At 44.7% G+C, this 13,324-nt stretch overlaps 1 protein-coding gene across 2 annotated transcripts in view; it reads left to right on the forward strand.

Annotated features, from left to right (window-relative positions):
* Positions 1–13,324, forward strand: part of SETD5 (SET domain containing 5) — a 65,439-nt gene that overhangs the window by 15,734 nt on the left and 36,381 nt on the right. Inside the window, exon 2 of one of the 2 annotated variants that reach the window (XM_039734017.1) lies at positions 10,347–10,521. The exons of the other annotated variant lie outside the window; for it this stretch is intronic. Within the exon in view, the coding sequence (XP_039589951.1) occupies positions 10,451–10,521 (71 nt within the window). The 5' untranslated portion in view covers positions 10,347–10,450. The remainder of the gene's footprint in view (positions 1–10,346; positions 10,522–13,324) is intronic. 2 annotated transcript variants of the gene reach the window in all.

Raw genomic sequence — 13,324 nt, forward strand, 5'->3', positions numbered from 1 at the left:
AGATAGCATTACAAAGATGTGTTACAGAACCACTCACTCAGCATCGCTCTCTGTGTGAGTGTGAGCACTCCTGGCCAACTGTTTGATGTCAGTGCTCCTGTGTTACCACCCACAAGCAGTTAAGGTGGTTGATGGTGTGCTGTGCTCTTCTCAAAGAAATTACTAATTTATGTGCAAGTCATCAGAAATAAATCAGGTTTACGTGATTTCTGTCTTTTTTCAGTCACTGGTTGCAGGTGTTTTACTGCTGATTTCTGGTCATCAGCATTTACTTTGAAAATGTGTTCAACTGGATTATCTACTTTATATCTTGTTAGTAAAAAAATGGGCTATTCAAAAAAGTGATCGTGGCTCTCAGCACTGTCTTACCAAGCTTTGCATTTCTTGCCAGCAGTTAGGAAGTAGGTATTTGGGAGTTTCCTGAATAAGCATTACACCTTTTTCTTTGTGATTGTAAGAGCAAGTCTGTGATTATATTGTTTTACAAAAAAAAGTTATACCAAAATAATGTTTAAAAATTTATATTCCTTAAATCTGGTTGGGCCAATTATTGCTGGCTGCTGTGTTATTCTGTAAATCTGATGACTGGGTGAACATCCTCTCTACATGGAGGATCCAACATGCAGAGCTGGGGCATGCCGAGTCAGTAGTGCCTGCATTTTGTGTCCAGTGCATATCTTACCAGTGCCAAAATACCATATAATGTGAGATGCAACTCATCCAGAAAAGTGAAATGCAATAAAGAACATCTCTTGGACATTGTTCAGCATCATTGAGCGTTTGGAAGCCCCAGAAGGGGAGCTAAGGGGTTTTGGCTGATGCTGCCTTTGAGTCTCATGAGTGCTCTCCACCACTGCCGTACTGACTCAGTCTGCTCTCTAACAGGTTTTGTGCTGGGAAAAGCACATCTGCCAGAAATGTGTGAATTTGCTGGGGGTTCTAGAACCATCTTACATGACCAAGAGTGCACGTGGGCACCAGGTCCTGGGCAAGTGCTGCAGTTGGTGATGTCTCCTAAAAGATATCCCTGAGCAGGGGATGTGGTGGGACAGTGCAGTGGGCTGAGCCTTGAAATCTGTCACAACACGGCGATATTGCCAAAATCCTGTAAAATTCACTGGATTTTAATGCTTAACAGTGATTGTGTAGCTCGGTAATGATCTGACTCTTGCCATGTGCAGCACGGGTTGCAGGTGTTTTTGTCACCTGATTTCTCACTCGAGGCCCATCGGACAGACCAGTGTTTGTGGAACGCGGCTCAAGAGCGTTACACAAGCCTGGAGTAACTTCCTTACAACGCGGAGAAAAAAGTATTTGCATGATCTCGAGCCCAGGTGCAAGGCTGCAGAACTTGCCAGTCACAAACCACAGAGGCCCGGTTGGAGCTGGAATGGCACTCGGAGATGGTTTGGGCAGGGGAGAAGGGTCAAAACGAGTCCTGTAATGGAAAGCAGGGCTGAACCTTCGCGTGGGAGCTGCGGCTCCATAATTGCCACACTGTGTGATGTTGCCATGGCTGCCCGGGCAGTCCCTGCGTGGTTTCCCGATGTGTGAGAGCAGGCCGAGGCTGCCGGCGAGCGCAGAGCTGCCCTACGTGTTTGGGGAGCTCAGGCGTGCGCTGGCAAGCCGCGCCGATGGGAGGATCCCTGTGTGGGAGATTGGAGCCTTTGAGCTCAGTCTCTTCCCCGTCTCTTCCCTCACAACAGATCAGAGAAGGAGCTGTGATTTTTGCAGGACTTTAAAACACTTTTTTTTTTTTTTTCTCACTCCTTTCTCTCCGTTGCAAAGTCCTTCATTCTGCCTTAAGCCGGGGTCGTGCTAGGAGCGAGGCTGCAGTGTGAAATGGAGAATCCTGAGGGCACGAAGGAAGGCCTGGGGGGGCTTGCCGGGCCTGGGGGACTCTGGCATGTTTTGATCCGAGAGCCTTTGGCTGCCTTGCCATCTGCATAGCCTGTGAATAGTTTTCTCTGGCACAGACCTTGTTCCTTAGTGTTGCATCATCTCTGGGAGAAAGGCCAGGTCCGGAGCCCCAGCACAAAGGCTTTCTGAAGCCGATGAAGCTTGTTCTGTGTGCGGAGCGTCTCTCTCCTTCCTGTCGTCCTTTCCATGCGATTCCTGAAGCGGCCTCCGTCCGAGAGCCCCCTCGTCAGCAGCTGCTTTTTCTCGGCCGCTTCCTGCACACCTGGCTGATGCAACGTCTGCCCTGGAAGGCTGCGGAGCCTCCTCTGAAGCCGGGTTGTTTGCCCCGGCGGGGAGTGGCCGGGCAGGCAGCCTTGTCACGTGGAGCCCTTAAATAGATGTATAAAGGACGTACAGCGAGACCTCGAGGCACAGGCACAGAGTATTTAGTGGGATTATGCAGAAATCTTTTTTCCGATACTGGGACTGGAGGTTGCAGTCCTACTCCTGGCAACTTGTTAGTGGTTAGCCTTCCTCTGGTTGTGAGTTCGGGATACTGCTCTGTGCCAGTAAATCCTGCTGATTCCCCTTCTATATTCAGCGACTTCCCGTGACTCTGGACTGTCTGAATTCTCATGGGAACTGTAATTCTCTGGCTTTGGATTTGGTCCTAGTTATTGCCCTTTTTTGCTGAGTTTCCCTCTGACCTTGCATGTGGTACAGGCTTTTCTCTCTGAAATACCTTCAAAACGCAATTTCAAGGTCTAAAGGTTTTTGGTTTTTTTTCTTTTTGTGGGGGGTTGTCTGGCAAGCTTTTAAATTTAAGGTTTGTCTACTTAGGAAAGTTTAATAGTTGCATGGATTAAATCATTCATCCACAAGCATCAAAATTTAGTACAAGGAAGCACTTTGGTGTGCTAAGATTGAACCAATGTTATTTACATTGTTTAAATTAATCTTGAGTCTTACTTGATCTGTAGCCATTTTCTGGTGTAGTCAGGTCTCTTAAAACCTGAAAACATAGGGATATATGGACACGGTGTGGTAGACTGAGCAATGGTGTTTCCAGTATTGCTGTTCCTAGTTACCAGCCTCCTTGCAGAAATTTATTTCCCCTAGAACAGTGTCTAAATGGGAATATGTATTTTACCTGTTTCTGCTTTTAGTCCAGTCTTCTTGGCATCAGCTGCAATTGATGAGACATGGCAGTGTTTCCTTCCTGCCACCTGTTTTGGCACAGACTTAGAGGAGATGGTCGCAGCAGTAACATCAGCTGCCACAGCTGGATTCACTGGAGGTTGGTTGTCAAACTCTTAATCTCAGAGTATCTGTTCTGAACCTTTTTGTTTGCATTTTTGTGACATACAGGCATTTGACTGTTCTCTTTCACCTCATGGGAAAAGAGAGCAGCAACCTCACAGTATAGGACCAGCATAGCAATTAGGATGTGCTCCTGCACTGCAGAATAGTTTTGCCCCATGATTGTTACAAAATCAAAAGTTTGTGGAACTGGAAGAGAAAAGGGATGTTTTTCCTCTCTCCTATTCCATGTAGTTTAGTAATTTTTGTGTCTTAAACTGTGGTGCCTCATGTGTAATCCTTTTTTTGTCTTGTATTACTATATATTTTCCAGAAAATAGTAGAGAACAGTATTTGAAAAAATAAAATGTAATAAATACAATAAAATATACTAAATTTAAGAATATAATTTTAAATCCTTCATTATTAGAAGAATTTGTCACCTTCACCAGCAACTTGGAATGCTGTGAGATAGAGCCACTGTAAAGCAATGTTTTTAGCGTAGAAAGGGGTTCTTTTTGAGTCTGGGATTTTTCTGAATTTCTCCACTATTTCTGTTATTAATTTAATTTTATTTTGATTATTTCAAATTTTCATAGTGTTGTGATGTTTTCTTGGAAGACTTCCTCTGCTCATGACCCTTAAAATTATGTGGACTTTAATATGATGTTCTTGGTTGGGATAGTCCTTTTTGCATTGCATTGTTGTCATTCCTGTAAAACATCATTGGTGTCACCTGCTCAGCACACTGTGTGTGCAGACCATGCAAATGCTGCCAGGTCCCTTCTCCTCAGAGTGGGGTGCAGGCAGAGTTCCCTGGCATGTGCCTGCCACCTCTGTATAAACATACCTCAGAATAATTTGGTCTGCCACGGATCACTGATACTCTGTAATTTGCTTCTGCTTTCTAATATGGCATTTTTATGGAATTATCTTTATGAATGACTCTTCAACCAATTTACAATCAGTAGATTACAATCAATAAACTTTCCAGTAAGGTTCTGTGATGCAAATTGTATGTATTAAGAAAGTCTAGAAAAACCCTTGTCTGACATCTTTACCTCTGGAGCATATTGAACTGTCAAGGATGTGATTGAATTGTCCAGGAGAAGGTATTTCTGGAGGCAAAGTCTTACCTGCCCTTTTTTTTATCTCTTACTAAATTTTTCTTCTATTTTTTATCATAGTATCTGAAATCTTTAATGATTTCAAAAGAAAAACAGGATTTTGGTTTGGTTTGCATGTCTTGACTGCTGAAGCAGCAGCAAAGTTTTGAGGTTATTCTTTTTGCTTTTCAAAGTAGTTTTGGCAATCTTGGGTCAGTTGCTAAGAGTACTTGACTACACATTTTGTAATTTCTCTGCTTGGTTTAGTTTCTATCAGTTGCTCTCTCATCATTTGTAGTCCCTTAAGGTGTAGTTCACAGAGGAGTTTAACTAAAATTGATGTTTTCTTCATGAGATAAAATGATGGAATCATGTGGATGGATATTGTGAAAATTGCCTTAAAAAGGCTTAAACCTAGTTTAATTTTCTAAATTAAATTTACTTACTTTCCATCTGTTTCCAGATTTTTATCAAAATCAGTTTAACTTGCTTGTACCTCAATTTTAATAATGGCTTACATAGCCTTCACTGAACAGCTTTATCATGCTGATGTTAGCTAAGTAGGTGTATTCATAGACATGTGTTGAGGTAGTGTGTAGTGCTTTCATAGAGCACTTCAAAAATAATGGGAATTGTTAATATGATTTCATATCTTGTAGGGAACAACTTGACTGATGCATAGGCCCAGGGATACCGAAAGCGTTTTAAGTCACCCATGTTCTTAAAGCAGCAGTCTTGCTGTTCCCTGATCTCTGACTCCAGCTCTTGTGAGTGTGATGAGCAGGAACAGCTCTCACTGGCTTGTTCCTTTTGACATTTTATAATTTTAAAATGCTGTTATTCTTGTTCTAAGAGCTTGTCAGTGTTTTTTCAAGGTTCTCTAGATCCCAGAGAGCAAAATGAACTCTGAACTAACTATGTACATACAAGGATTTCTTGTTGCATACATATAAACCACGGGACAGTGAGAAAGGCCTAAAGCAAATAAATCTTTAACCATTGCCTATACTTGTCAATAATTTGGTTATCATGGTATCATAGCTAGTAATGAATTCCAGTGTTGAGTGTTACTTTGATCGTTTCTGTTGTAGACCAGGACTGAGTTCTCCCCGACCCTATGGGATAGAACTGCTGTCTTGCTTTGTCAGCCCACTGGCAGATGATGTATGGATCTAATGATAATAGTGAATACTTATATCAATATTTCATTCTTTAAAACTGGCACCGTTGTTTCCTTGCTGCTTAGTGAACCCAGCTTGTTTTCAGAGCAAAGCTAAGCTTTTGTATTGGTAGATTGAGGCACAATTCAAGTACTTTTAGCAATCTGTTTCACAGTCAGTTGGAGCTAAATGATTTAAGGATTTATCTGCTCTGCCCCTGTGTCTGTGTAGGTGTCCTTATAGAACAAATGTCTGAAATTCAGGGAATTTGATGCATTTTTTTGACCTAACTGTTAAATACAGAAAACCTTGATCTGATTCTGTTTGCTCTAAAGGTGCTTTCGCTTCTGTTCAGGATCTGACCTTGACATGAGGTTTGTGCATGTACAGGGAGTGCTTGATTGGACTCAGGTGGACTGTGCACATATTTGAGTGGCACTGGCTGATGAGAGGACTTTTTCAGCCTTGTAATGGAAGCTGTTCTGTTTACATTAGATGTCCCGTAGATTTTGATTATTCTGAAATTTCCAGGGGAAAAGATGAATGATGAAGAAGATCTAAGATGCTAACACTTGTTACACTGCTCCACATGCCGTGTGATTTGCCACTGGTGCAGATGACAGTGTAAGTATGAACTCATCAGACCTGGCTGTTTCTGTCCCGAATGAGGCTGGCTGAGAGGCTGCCAAAGAAGGCTGCATGGCAAAGCTGCTGTTACCAGTTTTCCACCAGCTCTGGACTGGCCTGTGGCAGTATGAGGTGCAGGAGTGAAAAGTGCTTTGAATTTGATATGACTGGTAATGGCGTGGGAGCTTAAAAATGTGCAGCTCATTATACACGGGGCTCATCCTTTATAGGTGACTTAGAGGCCCATTGCTGAGCATAGAGAAGATGATGGTGGTTATTGTTCAGACACTAGTAATTCTGGGTTGTCAGAAGTCTGGAATCTGTTTCCAGTTTGGGACTTCAGTAACTGGAGTTGTTGGGAATTGTGGGGAGAGGTAAAGGAAGCACTTGTCTGTCCTTTACTGTCTGGGAACAAGAAGTGGCTGCCATCAGTGCACATAGAGGTGATTTCCTTGTTCTCCTTGCTCTGGCTCACTTGTTGAAGTTCTGCATAATCAGAAAAAGCTTTTGTCAGTTTGTCCATGATATGTTTGTACCAGTGTTACCTTTTTATCTTTCTTGGCCATGCATGAGACACTGGATACACAATGGTAAAGTATTTCAGGCTCTCTGTGGACACAGACTCACAGACGTGCACTGACCCTGCAGAGGAACAGGATGAATCTCTGTCCTCCCCCTGCTTGGTAACTGCTTTGCACTTGAATCTGTGACTGTGGGAGGGTGCAAGGGACACGTTCTGTCCCCCCTGAGATTGTACAGCATCACCTGAGCAGCACCAAAGGGTGATAGAGTCTGAATTTAGGTAGCACATGCAGTCTGTGAGGCTGTGCCCGGAGTTTTTTGTCTGCAGGTGAATTTTTCATGACACAAATACTTTGTAGAGTCTGTCACAGGTGTTGCACACCATGAATGTCCAGAGGTGTCTGTATGACTGGGACACGAGTGAAGACAGGTGCAACCACACATCTTGAAGGAGGAAGCTCTGCTGAGCTCTTTGACTTGCCATGCTTGATTGTCCCTGTTAGTACAGGCCTTTAACACCACAAGTAATAAAGTGAGTTTCCAGCAGTAAATCTTCTGCATCTGCTTTATTTGTACATGGATGGCACTGGCTGTGGAAATGAGCCAGTGCAGCGCTGCAGCCATTGCATCCTAAACAAAGTTCCAAAAATTAAATTTACTGTTACAGCAGCAGGTGTTGCTTAACCTTCACTTGGCCAGCTAAGATTTATTACAGTCCTTTCTGTCAACACAGGATGTTACCTGAAATAACTGAATAGCTTATATTCAGTGTAGCCAAGGGAGCCCCTCACAGTGGGTCAGTCCTTGGCTGAGTGAGAACTGGGGATCCCAGCTGGGGTGGCTGTGTGGGTGGATGCTCATCTGGGCTGTTCTGATGATGTTGGGGAAGACCAAGTATCTTTATACCGGTATGACTGGTTAAGGAGGCTGGTGTGTAGGTGCCAAATGTGGGGGGAAAATATCTTTAAATGCTACATTTTCAAAACCAGCTAAATATTATCTGCCTGTTAGGCCATCAAAATTTCCATTTTCATTTGATTTCAAGAAGAATTGTGTTGTAAGGGAGACAAATTTGTGCTGTGGTCTGAAGCTCATTAGATTTGAATTAAGACTTTGAATTTAGTAAAACTTCCAGTGGCAGCAGAGAGAACTGGGTATGACTTCTGTTTTTTTCTCCTTCAGCTGTATATTTAGGGAAAGAGGTAGGAATGACCTTGGGAATTGAATATACAGGAAATTGGCCAGTTTGGTGGGTCAACATCTAGATCTCAACCCCAGCATTTTCTGTCAGGCTGATGTTTTGCATGTTAGCAGGCCAGGTGTCATGGAGTCCAGACTGTAATGTAACCTGAAGGTGATGTGGTCTTGGACATCACTTGAAGTTGGTCTCAGCAGTTTTGAATTGTCACAGTTGAAAGTACACATAAAATAGCAGCACCTAACAGTAAAATCTGACCATGGGTGATACTTGGGCAAGTATTACTGGGTCAACATAAAAGTGAACTGGAATTTGCCTTGTTTAACCTTTCAGTTTGCCATTTCATGTTTCTCTAGTAATCTCCTTCCCAAAAATGGGAGTTGAGACCATATCAGTGCATCAGCATTTGTACTGTACTGATAGAAAGAGGGTTTCCTATGAGAAGTGGGTGAAAACTTGTCCCAGTTACTCCTGGACTGCCCAGGTATCCTGCAGCTCTGTAGTCCAGAAGCTGCACCTGAAATCCTCCAGTTGTGCTGAGTCACAGGCAGGCGGGAGGCTGGAATTCATCCTGCTGAACTGTCAGGCTGCTGCCAGCTGGGTACAGTCATTGGCAAAGGCATGTGATCAATAGAGGGAAAAACATCTAAACAAGTATTTAGAAAGATTACTGGGTGTGGGGAGAGGAAGAGTTTTCCATGTTCCTTAAAGGGAAGGATGCTTCAGACACTGATAAACTTGTCTTATTTCTTTTAACCTTGTGCTAGAGTTTTACGTGACTCGGTTGAAGCACGGATTGATGTCTGTAGCTTTTAGCTGTATTTTAGGAGCAGTTTGTCTCATCTTATGGCAGCGTAGAAATCACAACTCTTGTCACAAGCACAAGAAAGGGTAAATAAGACATTTCTGGAAGGTCCTTTTATTTTTTTTTTTCTTCCAGAAAACACACTCAAGGACACTGGGCTATCTGGGGTTGGAACTGCTTGTGAGCTTAGTCCTGCCTGTTTCCTTTTTCATCTCCCACCTCCCTGTGAGACCATTGCTTTGGGGCATAACAGGGAATTGCCACAGACCACTTAGAAATCTTCATGTGCTACTTCTGTAATTCACTGTATGCCTGTCATACTCTCTGAAAGATTTTCCATAGGGATGTATGCTGAAGAAGGAAAGTATTTCCTTGTGCCAAGAGAAGTGGCCTGCCTTTTAAGACGAGAAAAGGCAACATAGCATGTAGCATTTAAACTTTCTGACTCTCACTCTTCATCTGCCCTTATAGTGAGTGTGTGTTTTTTGTCTTTCTGGGGGTTTTGTGTATTAAACAATGGCTGGACTGTGGTGTCCAAAGGCAGTTCCCTGTGAGAAATTCACTACCCACAGGAAAGCTTGGCTCCCGGCCTCTCTGCAGCCCAGGAGGGTTTGCTGGCAGAGCCCCGAGATGCCGGGGAGCATGTGACAGCAGGCTGGCTTGTCTGCGCTGCCGGAGCCAGCGAAAGGCAGTGGAAAGTATTCAAGGCTGCCCTTAAAGTTTAACGTGCAGAGAGGGTGGTTGTCACCATTTTTCTTTGGGTTTGGAGCTACCTTTGCTGCGTGCAGAAATGCAGCTTCTCTCTGTGTTGTGGGGGCTTCTCTCGAGCTGTGTAGAATAATAGCTCCTTTATGCTCATGTGTGTTACTGAGGTTATTTACATAACGAGGTGCTGATCCCGTTTCACCTCCGGCCGCCATCCGACCCGAGGAAGTCCGCGTTTATCGGCGATTCTGCCGCGGCCGTAGCGAAGCGCTGTGGTCAGCAGGGACGGTGCAGCCCGGGCTTCCCCGGCGCGGCCCCGGTGCCGCCGTGACTCACCGGGCTCCCGCACTCAATGGTCCCGCCGCCTTCCCCGCGCCCAGACGTCTGACGTGGCTGTGCCCTGGGGAGGTGTCAGGGACACAGGCCCGCTGTGTCAGGGCTCGCTGAGCCCAGGATGGGCCTCGTGGCCCTGGGGAGCCGTCGGTGCCGTGGGAGCAGCTGCTCTGTCGCTCACTCTCACCTGTGCTGCAGGCCTAGAAAATGCACGTACAGACTGATCTCCAGGGAGAGGGCTCAGCTCGGTCCACCCTGGCATTGTCTAGTTGTCCACAGAGATGGGATTTTGTCTGCAGTTTGTGTGGGGAAGGAGTTAGGAAATGCTGGTGGAGGGTTGTGGGTGATAGGTGACAGCTGCTGCTTATATGCAGAAGGAGCTAATAGATTACTTATCTGATAATTAGTCCTAAGTTTACTTGGGGGAGGAGGGAACTGTCATTATCAGCTTTAAGGCAAAGCAGCTCATTGCATGTCAGTCCAACACTGTAAAAAACCCCCAACCTCCCCACCAAACTACTGCCATCTACCTCTTCCCTGGCCCTACATACCAAAATGAAGTAAAAATGATGTGGCATGTCACTGATGGAAATCTGTTTCTGCTTTTCTTTGCTGTGAAAGCCTTCTTTAGAGGCGTACAGGGAGACCTCACCCCGTAACGGAGATGCAATGCTTTGTTTCTGCCCCGGTAGGTTTCCCCATGTCCGTGACGTGTTGGCCGAGGCTCTGCGGCTCCTCTCCGCCCTCGGAGCGGCCAGTCGCTGCCCTCTGGACTCCGTGATCCCCGACGGGCGTCATGAGCATTGCAATCCCTCTGGGAGTCACCACACCAGATACGTCCTACTCCGACATGGCTGCAGGATCGGAGTGAGTGTTACCCACGGATGAGGAGGAAGGAGAACGGGAGGGTGCCAGAGGGCTGACCTGGAGTTGGGCTGTAGAATTGGTGCCAGTGCTTTCTCCACTCAGGAGAAAGGGGTTGCTGGTCCACTGGCTGTATGAGAGATGAGTATTAACAAATGCACTGTTACAGAAATTGGTAAGTTTAACAGAGGATATGGGGGAAAGTACATCTATACTCAAGTGTAGGCAGTTGTGCATTTGCTGTACCCAGGCTTGACACTGGCATGGTACAAACCAGCTCCTTTTCCAACAGCTGCAATGTGAGGGATCAGCGTGCTGAACCTTCCTCTCAGTAGAGCCTATTAGCTCAGACTTGGTACCAGTCTTGTGTGACTGATTTGTGGAGACCTTTGGAGTTTGACAGAGATGTGAGACAGCATCAGCCTGGTAGGCACCTTTATTTTGTTTCTGCCCCTGAACAGACTCCAATGAGCACACCTCAGAGAGCATCCTCTGGAGTCCCCACCACAGGACCATGAGCAGGGCTCTCACTGCAGCCATATTTCTGAGGCCTGTTGGAGGGAACTTACATTTCCTTACAAACACTCTGCTTCTGCAGAGTCAGGAGCATTTCAAAATCAGGAAATACTGCATTGTGATCTCTTCTTAAAACCCTTGTTAGAATGATGTCAGCTAGGATTAGAGTATGCTTTTGTCAGGGATGAGAGCGAGGGCTGAAGTTTATTTCTGTGTGGTTCTACCTCCTGCTTGCCTGCATCCTTCTTTGAAACACAGACTGTAGTATCTCTTTACAAAAATCTACAAATGATGTTTTGGAGATAGATTTCTCCCATGTGTTACTTAGAGGTATCTACTGTGCAAATACCTGCATGTCAGCTGTATCAGTGTAGAACAGAAATTATTGATTTTGATCTGTAAGAGCAATGGGCTGAGGTTTGTTTTTCCCTTCCATCTCACCCTGATTTGACTGTGCTTAGAGTTTGACTACACCATCGTACTCTCTGCAAGACTGCTAATGCTCTTTTTTGTCTGTCTTGGCACTGGCCCCATTCTAGCCATTCTCTTTGTGATGCTTCATTCCATCCTAAAGCCCACATTTTTACATGTTGTTTTTAAACAGAGAATCAGAATCTAGTAAGTCACTCATCTGCACTGGTTACATGATCCTTCACTTTTCAAGATCTATCATTTAGTATTGCTTGTCACCCTGCTTCTCCCACAGCAGCACTTTGAAGACTCAACATGCAGGAATTTAAAACTGTTTATGGCAGGAGGAAGAGTGCTAAATAGTTTGCTCATGTGCTTTGCTTTCGAAGCTGAGCGTGGTAGGGAGAAGAGCCAGATGTGTCTGCGCATGTGTCCTTTGTAGCATTTAAGTATCAAAAAGACTGACTGTAAACCTTCTGCAAAGCATTTTCTTTCTCTTCTACAAAGAAATTTGTAGGTCTAACTTGAGGCTAGGCTTGGAGTGCTTTGAAAAAAGGTGTTTGAAGATTTCTGAATTGGTTTCTCTATCTGTTTTCTAAAAATTGGGAATGCCAGGACTTCATCTGCCAGGCTTTGCATCAATGCACTGTTAGCTGAAGTGTCCTTCATGGGTCTGTTCAAAGTTAAGGCTCTCTTTTGCTTTGCCTTTTAAACTCTTTGGTTTGATACATAAAGTCTGGGGTACCTGAGCTTTGTACCTCTTAAAAGGAATTGATTCCAAGATGTGCATCACGAATACAGTGGGGAAGGTAAAAGGAAAACTAGCTGATCCTCTTCACAGGCTGAGCTTTAGCATCTTCCCCACCCTCTGATACAGAGAGGAGGTGAAAATGGTGTAGGGTGTTGCTGTTCATCTGAGGGTGACATGGAGGCTGCAGAGTAGTTTTGCTGTGTTAGTCTGACTGCGTGTTGGAAGGTGTGGAAGCTTCTTGGCGTGCTGCTGCTGAGGAAGCATGGGCCCCAGCGTTGTTGCCCCTGGACACCGTTGCACCAACAATTCTGAAGTTTTATTGCTAATGCTTGCGGCAGCAGTGCTGGTATTCCAGTCTGACTGTGGTTAGGAATGTGGGTGACTTGGACAGAGGACGTATCTGCTGTTTAGACTGTTTAGGCTCTTTTCCTTCTAATACTGAAATATTTCTGAAAGGGCTATTAAACCTGAATGGATTTGACACTGTACCAATCTGAAAGTCCTAAAGGATTGTTGCAAAGGCTGGATTATGTGGCAAGCTCTACATGGTACCTTTTATTAAGAAGTACATCCTTTGAGAGAGATCATCTATAGCTCCTTCTTCTGACAGTTTAGCTGGCTGTAGTCACATTGAAAACCAACTGAATTTATCATGTCATGCACCTAAATCTTGAGCTACAGAGGTGTTGTTTGCATAGGTATAATGTCTTCTACTTTCTGCAGTTCTTTGTACAATAAATTACTGCTCCTTTATGTTGTAAAGACAGATCCACCTTACTCCAGAATAAGCCAGAAGCTCAGAGGTTGGTGCCTTGGAGAATAGATGAGGTTGAGTGGCAGGGTGGGGCAAACTTCAGTGCAGCAGAGATTTCAAGAGCTAATAGGAAGTCCAAAGAGCAAGGGGTTACTTTTCCTGGGTGCCTAAGCACTGCCCCACGTGTGATTGCTGGCCATTGTTTGATGGTGCCTGATTCATGCTGACTATGTAGGTCCCACTGAGAGTCCTGTGAGATCTCACCAGAGCAGCAGAGGTCCGAGGTAAAGTTTTCCTTTTCTATATTTTTCTTCCCTGCTTGCTCAGTTCTCTGCTGTAATTTTTATGAAGATTCCATCTGCAGACATGGTTCG

The sequence above is a fragment of the Passer montanus genome, unplaced genomic scaffold (assembly GCF_014805655.1).
Source record: "Passer montanus isolate IOZ18808 unplaced genomic scaffold, ASM1480565v1 scaffold9, whole genome shotgun sequence".
Lineage (NCBI taxonomy): Eukaryota > Metazoa > Chordata > Aves > Passeriformes > Passeridae > Passer > Passer montanus.